The sequence below is a fragment of the Pavona decussata genome, unplaced genomic scaffold (genome assembly GCF_977016875.1).
Source record: "Pavona decussata unplaced genomic scaffold, jaPavDecu1.1 SCAFFOLD_270, whole genome shotgun sequence".
In the NCBI taxonomy this organism is placed as follows: domain Eukaryota; kingdom Metazoa; phylum Cnidaria; class Anthozoa; order Scleractinia; family Agariciidae; genus Pavona; species Pavona decussata.
Window position 1 is genome coordinate 234,644 of NW_028145672.1, and position 12,432 is coordinate 247,075.

At 37.8% G+C, this 12,432-nt stretch overlaps 2 protein-coding genes across 3 annotated transcripts; both read left to right on the top strand.

Annotated features, from left to right (window-relative positions):
- The first annotated feature begins 22 nt into the window (after positions 1 to 22).
- On the top strand, positions 23 to 4,431 carry LOC146455716 (uncharacterized). Of its 2 annotated transcripts, XR_014858964.1 has the most exons (3): positions 29 to 211; positions 1,628 to 3,047; positions 3,379 to 4,431. XR_014858964.1 is itself a non-coding variant. In XM_085093935.1 (2 exons), the coding sequence occupies exons 1-2, from the start codon at positions 87 to 89 to the stop codon at positions 2,766 to 2,768; spliced, it is 1,266 nt and encodes a 421-aa protein (XP_084950061.1). In that variant the 5' UTR covers positions 23 to 86; the 3' UTR covers positions 2,769 to 4,431. The 2 variants fall into 2 exon arrangements, 1 of the variants encoding a protein (XP_084950061.1); XM_085093935.1 differs by having other exon boundaries at positions 23 to 211; positions 1,628 to 4,431.
- Positions 4,432 to 6,953: 2,522 nt separating this feature from the next.
- Positions 6,954 to 12,392, top strand: LOC146455717 (chromatin accessibility complex protein 1-like). Its single transcript, XM_085093895.1, has 4 exons — positions 6,954 to 7,121; positions 10,225 to 10,303; positions 11,265 to 11,306; positions 11,770 to 12,392. The coding sequence occupies exons 1-4, from the start codon at positions 6,954 to 6,956 to the stop codon at positions 11,880 to 11,882; spliced, it is 402 nt and encodes a 133-aa protein (XP_084950021.1). The 3' UTR covers positions 11,883 to 12,392.
- The last annotated feature ends 40 nt before the right edge of the window (positions 12,393 to 12,432 follow it).

The following is a 12,432-nucleotide window of genomic DNA, read 5'->3' on the forward strand; positions in this document are numbered from 1 at the left end:
GCAAAGGCCTGGTTCGAGCTATTGACAGGCGCCATCTTTGATTCTGTTGTTTTGTGGTGTGGCTGGTATTGTTTTGATAAAAAAAAATGTCCGCTGAGGCAAAGAAACGAGCTCACGAAGATGTCAAGGGAGAAGAATGCGATTTAGCTGAAAGTGGGACGAAGAAAGGAAAAGTTCCTACTCAAACTTTCCCCTTATCCGTCAAGTTTTGGTGAGTAGAAGTTGTCACCTCACACAACATGGATGCAAGCTCAAATTCTTTGAGCTTCGCTTCGAAATAACTATCTGGCTCTAGCCTTAGGGTATCCACTGGTTACCAGTGTTAATTGTAAGGCCGAAAATATCTGGCTATGTTTCTCGTCTGAATTCGTATGCGTGTGTTTGTGTTGCAGTAAACGATGGCTATAATTTGCTCGGGCAATTGTCGAATACAAGTTGTGAATATTCTCACCATGTGTTTGTGCACCTGGCTGGGTTTTTGTTCGATTTTGAAAGGTGCGACTGAGAAGAATAGAAACCAGTTTCTTGAATTGTAATGATGTGGTTAGGAGCAGTTTAATTTTGATTCTAAATTTCTCGTGATTGTAGACTATGTCGAGTGGTAATTGGTAAATATGACGAACGAACTCAGCCTTTAGGGACATTCCAGTTTTTAGCCGCACTTCCCCCCACCCCGAGGGATGGCAAGTTTTTGCTTAGGGGTATAGGATATTTTGTTCAAAAGAGCAAAGACCAAAGCAAAGCAAAGATTCGGCCAATACTGGAATACGCGGTACCTGTCTGGTGTCCTTACCTTGTTAAGGACATCCATGCCCTCGAGAATGTACAGCGAAGAGCATCAAGACTTGTTTTAAACCAACGCAAAGGATATATGTCCTATGAAGACCGATGCAAATTACTAAAATGGCCTACTCTTTCCGACCGTAGAACTTATTTATCTTTAATTGAATGTTATAAGGTAGTTTTTGGATTTTATCATTTAAAATTTGAAGACTTTTTTGATTTCGCCACAACTCGGTCTACAATCATCAATACAAGCTCTATGTCAAACCAGCACGACTCAATTGTTATAAACATTCTTTTTTTATTAGAACTGTCAAACTATGGAATGAACTACCTGGTGGTATAGTGGAAGCTGATAGCTTTCAGCATTTTAAATCTAAGCTCAAAATGTATTTAAATATTCGACTCTAAAGATCTTGATTTATATATACTTATTTTTGCTTTTCTTTTATTTGAGGGAGTTTTCGCATAGGGCTAACCTCCAAACTTCCTTTTCTAGAAGTACTTTTCTTCTTAGTTTTATTTGTATATATAGTCTGCTTCTGGAATAAATAAAGTATGTATGTATGTATGTATGTAAAGACACCGCTAAAAAATCAACCCTCAGATTATTTTATTCAAAGGGTGCCAACAAAAATTGGAGGTTTCAGATTCCTGCCATCCTCGGGGAGGAGGGGGGGGGGGGGGTGGGTGTGTAGTGCAGATCAAAAATGGAACCTCCCTTGTTGTCAAAGTATTAAAGATTTCTGGCACAAAAAGTGTTTGGAGCAATTTATATGTGTGCCATGTTCTCCCCTGCATTCAAAAGTTTCATAATTATGTGATATTCATAATCTATTTACAGGGTTTTGAAAAATTATGAGTATGACCCTGCTGATTGCTATTATCGCTTGGCTGATGTGGTGGCTCACTTGCAAAGTGACGAGGAGATGTCTCAACAGAATGGCGGCAAGCCCCTCAGCCATTGTCAAGCACGCCTCAGACCAATTATCCGTGATTTTTGGGATGGGAAAGTATTTTTTACAAATCGTCGCTTTCAGAAGGGTGGGAAGAGAGTGCGTGCGTTGAAACACCTGCGTAGAAAGGAATCAAACTCCACAGTGAAGTCGGAATCTGAAAACTCCGCTAGTAAGCATGTGATCATGGTACCTGGTTGGCAAGTGGTCATCAACAATGATAATTCATTGTCACTTCTGCGAGTAGAAGACTGGCTTTTAGATCAGCAGCGAGTCATTACAGAGATACGGGCTGATCAAAGAGAGGATAGCGCACAGTATATCTGTAGCATCAGTTCTCATGGCTGTATACTTGACCCAAAAGATATGGGTTTGAAGCTGGGACAAATGTCTAACCCAAAGGAAGAACTGGAGTTGCTAGCCAAGTGCATGTCAGGATCCAAGTTATGTAAAGGATTTCTTACCACTGATCGTGGTGTCCCATCCTGTTCAGAGTTCAGGGTTGCAGAATATAGCACTGCCTCTGATCCCAGCACAACGGAAGTCAGAGTTTTTTCTAACAAGTGCCAAATTGTTTGCTCCTCGAAAGCAACGTGTGTAGACTGTGTCAAATGCAGGAAATGCATACGCCACAAAAAGCAGAGGTTAAGAGAACGGCTTGGGAAGTTAGATTCCAAAGCAAACCATCGCTTCATGAACCGAGAGCAGTTGGTAACCAAGCTCAAGGAACTGCAGAAGGAGTTACAAGCTTGCAGACAGAAAATCCGAAGGCTTCAATACAGTGATTGTGCAGAGGAACAAAATGATGACGATCATGTTGGTGGCGATGACAATGGCAGCGATATCAGTGACGACAGCAGTGATGACAGTGATGATGGTGATGACAACAATGATGCTAGCGATGATGGCAAAAATGGTGACAATGACGGCTTCAATGATAGTAGCGATGATGCTAAGCATGACGACGTTGTCAACAGCAGTGATATTGTCAAACAGAAGGACAATGATCTTGAAGATGACGATGATTGATGGCGGTGATGATTTATGATAATAATGATTAGAATGATTTTTAATAGCAATGGTGGTGATGACAATGACGATGATGGTGGTGGTGACAATGACAATGATTCATGACCGTGGTGATGATAATTCATGTTAAACAATGTTAATGGTACATGTAATCATGATCATGAGGATCGGCGTAGTAAAGGAGGATGATGATGATGTCCAATCAACAGTTATTTATAAGACATCCGTATGACTGGGAGTACTGTGTATACCCCACTCATGCAATAATATTCTAAACAGGTGTCAGTTTGCATTGATTTTCTCAAGCTCCAAAGATGCAAAAAGAATAATATCTGGTACTGTTTACAGTTCAATGGTGCCACAGTTTAAAGAAGGATCTACATGTATTACTATGATGTACATGTATAATTTGTGATTTTAGTTTAGATAGAACAGTGTATTATAACAAAATTTAGAAAGTGATGATCATTCATGAATGTTAAAAAATTTTAATCGTAATCGTGCTGATGATAGGTGTCCAATCAACAGCTATTTATCAGACATCTGTATGACTGGGGGTACTGTGTTTACCCCACTCATGCAATAATATTCTAAACAGATTTCTAAACAGGTTTCAGTTTGCAAGGTGCCACAGTTTAAAGAAGGATCTACATGTATTACTGTGATGTATAATTTGTGATTTTAGTTTAGATAGAACAGTGTATTTTAACAAATTTATAAGGTTTATTGAAAAGTATTGCTTTGTCCTTGCATAGCATATTCATTAGAATGTGATTATCAAGTGCTTACCGCAAGGCTGTAGTCACATTTCAAGACACCTGTTTCTTTTAATCTTCACACCCACGAGACTTGAATGTTGTTCTTCAATAAGTTGTACGAACAACAGCATACCTGCCAACTGTCACAATTTTTGTGCTTCTAAATGTAAAAATAAAGGAACATAATAATAATATTTTGATTTTCAGTGAAAAAATTAATTCCATGCAAAAATCGTAAGGAACTTTGGGTTGTTCTTTTTCCTCAAGTTCTCAAGGGATTTAATCGAAATGTTTTAATCTCACTAAATACAATATGATAAATTGATCTGTGAAGCTGATTTACTATTCTTTGAAGAACACACAAAACTGCAATTTGGATGATATCCAAAAACGATTTGTTACTCATCATATTGTTGAAATTTCAAGGCTGTGCTGTAAGGAAAATTGAAGGGAGCCCAGTGCTCCGAAACTTTAAAATCTCGGGTGCCCAGCATATGATTTGTATGAAAAAAAAAAACTAGATTTTCTAATCGCCCGAGAGCAAAAGTTAGGCACCAGGGGCCACTGGACTCTGCTAGCGCACAGCCCTGTATTTCAGGGCAAGGGTTGTGGGGATGGGGGGGGGGGGGGGGGGATTTCGGACTTTGTAAGGTTGGCAGGTATGCAACAGGCAAGTTAAGGTCTCGCCAAGAGTTCCAAGTTTATAGAGCCTTCAATGAACACACTGTTTAAGACTTATTTAGCTATTTACATCATTGGTGTATATTATTATTATATGATTGACAAACTAGTTTTAACCATTTTAGAAAAAATACTAGACGTCTTGCTTGGCAGGTAAATGAAACATGCTATTTAAGAACATTCCATGGGGAAATTTTCAAACTGAATAAAACATTTAAATGGCAGTTTATTTTTTCCTTGTTAAGAGGATGATCTTCTTTTATTGGACCATATAATTATTAAAATTTAACTATCAAAAACTCATTAATAATTCATAAGCCCATTGACCTATCAAATGGTCGATAAAACATCGCGTGCAGTGGTTTTAAAACCCGATAAAACCTCCTCCTTATTAGTATGTGGTGTTGAATGTTTTCTCGTATGCTAATTTCCAACGTTCACAAAAGCATCATTGTTATGAACTCTCTTGACACACGCTTTTCCAGGAATGTTTTTGAAGCCATTCAAACAACTTGCAGCATCTGGTTTATCCGGTCTAAAACCACTTGGCTGCGCCTTGTGGTTTTAAATCCTGATAAAACACTGTGCCTCATGGTTTTAAATCCTGATAAAACACTGCTGCTAGTGTTCTAAACATTACATAAAACATTGCGATAAAGTTGAAAAGTTTAAAACCATCTTGGTTAAAAGTTTCAAATGCAACGACGTTTTAGCGTTCGCTTAATGTCATTATCAAGTCAAGAATGAATGAAATAGGAACAACTGTAGATGTAAAAAGAATTCCTAAGAGACACGAATAAAAAGCAAAAATATGTGATGATAATGCAATGAGGTGTTCACATGCAGAGTCACATACATTGAAACACATATTATAATTATCACTAACCAGTACATTTATTATTGCAGAAACAATACTTTGAAACCACCCTTACTTGACTTCTTTCAAAAAATTTTAATTGATGATAGTTATAAACTGGAACAAAAGGATTTCAAAATCAAAAAGTAAATTAACTGAGCACTCTAGAAAATGGGGCAGGTATGTAAATTAATTAGTTGTAGGCTCTTCATGATATGGACAGTATACTAGAAACAAGCAAGTTACATGATGAGATTCGTTCTCAGATCTTTTTTAAAATTTTATTTACATTTTAATATCTCAATCCTTTAGTGTTTGTATTGTGTTTGTGCAAGTATGTGTTTAGTATAAATCTATGAATGTATTTAATATGCACTAATTGTAAAGTTAAATGAAATAAAAATCACTAAAATATAAATTTAAAAAACAACCATTCTAAATTTTTTCGCATTTTTACACCAGCTTTGAGCCTTCTACAGCAATGTTGTTTTCCTCAACAAAATTGCCGCTTGGGTTCTAAAGAGGAACAGCTTGAAATGACATGAATTTTCTCAATAATGAAAATTCCCAACCAAAATTTATAGTTCTTTTTGGTAAACATTTACCTAATTATATTTATTTCATCATTTGTGTACCTTTCACAAAAGCAACTTTTATTGTTCTTCTTTTTACAGAATTCAGCCCAACACTAAGTCCAGAAGTTCAAAGCATGTTATTAAAATTAAAAAGTGTTGAATGTGTTTTTCTTCAAAGTGATAACTTGTTTCCTACTATAAAGACCATTTCGATATGAATACACTCGTGTATAAAATTTGCAGAAGTAGGGCACAAAAAATTTCACCACAAAGGAAATTTTGACAATATTGAACACCTTTTGGAAACAAGGTTACATTATTGTGAAGTCATTCTGTATAGCACACCTGACAATGCTACAATACAAATTTTGCCTGATTGGCTCCAGAGTATTTCATCATACATTCATTATGACAGGTTATGAAAAATGACTGTTTTGAAGTCTGACAAGTCGTCTATTTGATAATAGCACTTATTCCACAACAGTACTGACAGTTGCTTGTGACACCCCTTTTATTTCAGGTGATTATCCAGCAAAGAAGTTCCTTGGGGGATAGTCCATTTTTACCCCCCTCCCCCCCACCACACACACACCATTAAGAGATGAAGGGGGGGGGGGGGGGGCTTGCAGATGAAAATGGAACGTCCCAGGGCTGATCACAGAGGAACCATGTGATGCACTCAAAATGGAAGGCATTGTGCACAGGCGGCTGCACCTGGCTACAGGTCTGGAGTAGAAGCAGCAGGTTTTCAGTACAACTAAAATTGCTGTTATCCCTAGCTCTGCATGCTCCATGTTTATACTGAAACACATGTCTTTTTTTCCAAAACTGCTAGCTTGATTTGCTTCCAAACTCCACAGTAAATGACAGCACATCAGATGACCTAAGCAGTGCCTCAGGGAGTACACCCATGGGAGTTTGTAGCTCCGATACTTGCAAGTTCTCCATATCAATATCAGTACCGCGGAATATCGCTTGAACCTTAGTTCTTTCGTGCATCGAGAAACGTGCCGGCTTGTCATAACAAGCGAAGAGCAAACGGAGAAATCTTTCTCTGAGAAAGGCTCTTGCATTTTGTTCGTCTTCCATTTCTGTTTGCATTAGCTTCGCATTGCAATCCGCAGATTGATCGTCACTTTGTGTATTACTGAAACTTTGTTCACCATCCTCCATGTTTTTGAATTGCTCATCAATCGATACACACTGATTTCGAGGACAGTTTTCACCCCAAAAGATGAAACAGTACTGCCAACTACTTTGACATGGATCCCGATACACCACGCACCTAATGAGTTAATTGTACACTGCTGACCTAATGTACTGCTGCAACGTGAAATCCAATATGGCGGACAAAACGAGTGCTGAAAACACCGCGGGAAAATTAACACAATTACCAGTGGCAAGGATTAAAACGATCATGAAAAGCTCGCCAGATCTACCTCATTGTAGTCAAGAGTCCGTTTTCCTTGTAACAAAAGCTACGGTAAGTTGCCTTGGGGCGAACTGATCGAGTATTAAAAAACTACGCAAGTTAGTTTATGCATGTACTATGTTCAAAGAACAAACAACTTGTTGGTTGATCAGTTCTCTTGACTTTATGTAGCGGCTTTGTGAAACCAGAGTCTGAAAGTTTGACTGGGAAGCTATAGTTTTAACGGATTTCCCGACTTCAAATATCCTATATTGGAGCAATTTCAGGATACCCGTCCACTCGCAAGGTGCATTACTCTGAAACCCGTCAGTGATCCGTGCTACCGCGCTCAACAGATGAATAAGTATTTGATCTAAGTATTAAACTTGAGTGCTAACGTGGTCTGCAGTCCCGTAGTGGATGGATAAAAGAGCGAGGAATGTATTAAACTAGAGTGCTACCGCGGTCCGCAGTCCCGTAGTGGATGATCTAAGTATTAAACTGGAGTGCTACCGCAGTCCGCAGCCCCGTAGTGGATGCAAATTAGATGACCCGGCCTGATCAATCGATGACAATCGATCATCGGAAATCCAATCGATCAATCGATGACAATTAGTTAATTGATATCGATTGATAACAGTCAATCAATAATCACAAGCTTGGGTCAGTTGGCTGACTGTTTTCGATTTGTAGTTTTAGTTCCCCTCGTGGCCGTATACGTGACTGGTGACCCAAACCTGTACAATATGTCTGAAGTTATTTTAACTATCTACAATGTTGTAGTTAAAGGGTATCATGAATCGGTGAGGGTAAAAGGCGGAAAGAGCTTGCGGAATGGTATGTGGCATGGCGTGCGGAATGGCATAATTATGCAAAATATGATTTACGCGGGGAATAAATTAACTGAAGAGCGCATCCTGTTTTTGCGCCAATTTTATAAGAGCAGCAGCTTTTTTGATGCAGACTTGCTAAATATTAACAACAATTTGAGGATTCGATCGTATGATTGTTGATTTGGAAGAAGTGAGGGTAAAGAAAGTGATGAAAACTGTTTATAGTTTTCGCATTCAAGGAACTATGAGTAAATCCGTAGTAAATTAAATTTCATGTTCACTTTACTCCGTGCGACTTCAGTTGACAAAAATAACGTGACAGCGTGAAGTCTTCTCAGGACAAAGATTGATCCTTTACCGAGGGCAAATAATAAACATTTTTTTCTTTTTTTTTAACCCTCGGTAGAAGACCGTAGAAGATCAATTCTCATACCCTGTATGCTCTATGATTTATTTATCATGAGCGGGAAAATGAACAACAATTTGACCAAAATGCATTTGTGATAAGAATAGTTTCACAACCTTTCACACAACCAGTGTCGATAATTAGACACCATACTTGTCATCTGCTTTTTTGCTCTAGGGCTTTTTCGATTTTAAATCTCATTTTAGGTTGGGATGTGTGGCACTGAAAGACCTTAATTAAAGACGGATATGTTTAGTTGGATAACACGTAACTGAACTATAGCTACCTGAATGGCCGGATTAAATAGCAAGGTAGCTAGCTCAGCAGCTCAACAGTGACTTGCGTACTCGTCGCTCGACGAAAATGTAAGGTGAGAAAAAGTAGAACATATTTTTCCCATGAGTTGTACAAATTGTAACCGTCAAAGAGTCTGATAAAATGACCGAGTTTAAATTTAAAATTTCTCACATAATAGTTTTGGCCTCGGACTGATGTTATTTCTCCAGTCTGGTGTTGCTTTTTGTCTAGGCTACTCGCTGCCACGTTCTTTTTGTCAACTAGAAATTTAATTTATTCTTAGTTCCTTGAATGCGAAACTTCATCGATTTCTTCACTCTCACTTCCTAACCAGCGATCAGACATGTTCTAACCCAGGCGTATATTTTCTAATCCTCGATCTGTTGTTTGGTTGTTTAATAGTCCGCAACATCGAAAAAACTGCTGCTTTTATAAAATTGGCGCAAAAACAAGATGCGCTCTTCAGTTAATTTATTCCCCGTGTAAATCGTATTTCGCATAATTATGCCATTCCGCACGCCATGCCACATACCATTCCACAAACTCTTTCCTCCTTTTACCCTCACCGATCATGAATGCCCATTTTCTGTTGAACTCGCTGAGTGTTTTGTTGCTCAAAAAAGAGGGGAGATTGAGGAAACGCGCTAAAAGTTGTAGACACAACATGTGGTCGTGGGCAACTGGGTCACCTCCAACAGGATTTGGTAGCACCGCTTTGGCCTCTGAGAAACAAAATTGTTGTGTAATTATGCAAATCAGTCGGTAAAAACGAGGTCGGGTGAGAACGAGAAGCGAGTCACGCAATTTTCGAATCGCACTCGCTCGACTTTCACAAAGAAATATGAGAGATTACTCGCAGTCTACATAAACCCACATGTACATTTGATATATGAACCAATAAATTCTTGTTGCTGTTGTTGTTCGTTGTCTTATAAGCGGGACGTAATATGCACGCCTTCATAATCGGACGTTCGATCTATCTTCTTGTTAAAAGGAAATACAGAAACCGATGACAATCAATGACAATCGATGGCAATCGATGACAATCTATGTCAATTAAAAAACACACGTTTTTTGGTGATCGATTGGTCATCGATTTCCGATATCAATCGATTAATTATTGTTATCGATTGACATCGATCGCCATCGATTGTTATCAATTACCGATTTCATCGATTGATCAAGCCGGGAAGATGACTGTGGGACTGCGGTAGCAGGTTTTTAAGTTCTAGATTTTAGTGGCCGGGTATTCTAGAATCTAGCCCCTATATTTAAACAAAGCATTCAATTAACTAACTTACCAAATATTAAATTAAAAGTCCTGAACTTTTCCTTGACCTTTTGTATAACCCTAATTTCTCTTCATGGGGGATATGGAGGATATCTGAACCCCCCCTCCCTCCCCCAAAGTTGAGTTCCTTGGGCATGTTGTGTACATGTGATATGCTCATGTTTTTAGACTTCTTTCATTCACATGTTGCGTAAGAAATGTTGGAAGACAGTGAGGAGAATATATATGTTGAATATATATGTTGAGGCTGAAAAGGTTAATGAAACAGAATGTCATCCAGGGAATCATGTGTGGGATTCCTGTGACTAAATCTAACTTATCTTGCCTTTAAACCTTCATCCATTGCAGGAGTTGTTTGTAGATTATCTAGCAGTCTCTGCTTTTAAACAAGAGGGTGACCCAAAGCAACTATCATATAAAGGCCTGTGTAAGTTTTTAAGAATAATTTAAGTGACTTTGTAGGTCATACTGCAAAAAAATAATTAAATGATAATGGTCTTTGATCATTACCAATTACCAACAAGCGGCATTAAATTTTCTCAGACTCTAACAAGTTTATTTTGAAGGACTAAAACAAATCTTATATGTTTCCTTTTGTCATAGAGAGATTGCTTTATATCACTTGGGTTGTATTACAAAAAAAAAAAAATTTCAAATGTTGAAGAGCTCAGATCAAAACTCTCTTCGCTCAAAAGTACCTGAATTTTTGCATGTGACCTCTGTTGAAGCAAAGAATATTATTCTGAGTTTTCGCTGCAAAGCATTATATTTTGTTTTTCTGTTTTTTTTTTCCCCTCGCTTTTCTTTCGATGACTCGATATTTTGGCCTTACGTTTCTTGAAAACTAACCATAAGGCGGCAAAAATTCACAGAGTGATGTTCTCTCACTAAATTGAACACCACATCATAAAATTTAGCCTGAGGCACTTCTAAGTGAAACAATAAGTCTGGCTAAAATTTGACACAAGACAGTTAATATGCTATCTGCTCTTCACTTAGATATTTATTTTGTAGCAAATCTTGTAACTCCTCACAGGTTAGCTGGATAGTGCCATATAGTGATGCATAAAGCACACTTGTTATAATTTGGTTTCAATTCCGATATGGTGTGGTTGCTCTGTTTCAATGTTCTACCCAAGTGTTGGGCAGAGAACTTTCCATTCTTGTTTTTTATCTTTTTGTCTTTCGCTATGAGGAAATTAATTGGCTTGTTCTTTCCTTGATGTCAACATGTTAATTCTTTCTGATAAGGTTGAGGTTATTTTACATATTTTTGGAAACTGCAATGGAAACAGCACGTGAACAAAACACTTGTGGCTAGTTCTATAATAAACCACAAATTTATAAATAATTTATTTATTTCTATTTTACCATGTTTGATGTTTCAGCAAAAGTTGTTGAAGATGATGAATCATTGCAGTTTTTAGGAGGTAAAAATGTTTTGTTCATGATTTTCTCTTCCCTGTGTCCTATATTCTGTCTTCATTAGTTCACAAAAGGAAGAAATAGAAGATGTAGGAGGAGGAGGGGAGGGGAGGCGGTACCCCCCTAGAGGTATAAGCACCCCACCCCAAAGGGTGTGGCTTTACAGCTGTTTTGGCCTGAAAATGGGCATACATTTTTACAATAGATTTTGGTGTGAAAAGGAAAACAAGAGAAACAAAGAGGTTCACTTGACGTGATACAGCTTGCTTTACGTGGTCTGACAAACAGGTCTGAATATTAGAAGCCAAAAACGGGACGTGAAAAATATCATGACATATTTTAGTCTGAAATTGGTTCAGTGCAAACATGGTCACGTGGTCATTTCTGCTATTTGCCGTAAACTTAATTCTAAATCTTTCTAATATTTGACCTTCAAAACCTTGAGTGTGGCTTGTTTCTTTTTCTCAGATATTGTACCACCCAAAGTTCTGGTAAAAGATATATTGGAGTCCATGAAGAAAAAATCAAGAAAGTCTTCTATTCAGATAGACAGCTCAAGCTCTGACTCTGAGTCAGAATAAACCTTCATTAGCAACGTATAAACTACAGCTGTACTGTAAATCAAGCTGCTAGACTGTGCCTTGCTGTTTTTAGTTTCATATACAACTGCCGGGTTGTCACACAACACTTTGCTTCTTCGTGACGTTTTGTCACATGGCACAACACTTCAAAGCATTGCATGTTGCAGAAAATAACGGCTAGACAGAAGACTACTCTATTTCTTTTTTATTGTCAAACAAAAATGGAAACATTTCTAGTTACAAAAAACTTAAGAAAGGTCTTCATTGTTGACTCCTGCTTCTTAAGCAGTGCTTTAACATGTTTTAGAGGTTCCATGATCTTGTGTTCTTCTGAAGGTTTCCACTAAAGCATTACTGGACACCTTTAAGTGTTTTGCTGCCATGTTTAGATTAATGTAACGAATATGTGCGAGTAATAATCATGAATCTCTGCAAACGTGTTTAACACACTTAATTGTAAACACTTCACTTTTTTGCTCAATTACATGATTTTAGATGTTTTTTCTTCTATTTAACATGATTTTAGGAACAGTGACTATTCAAGACATCG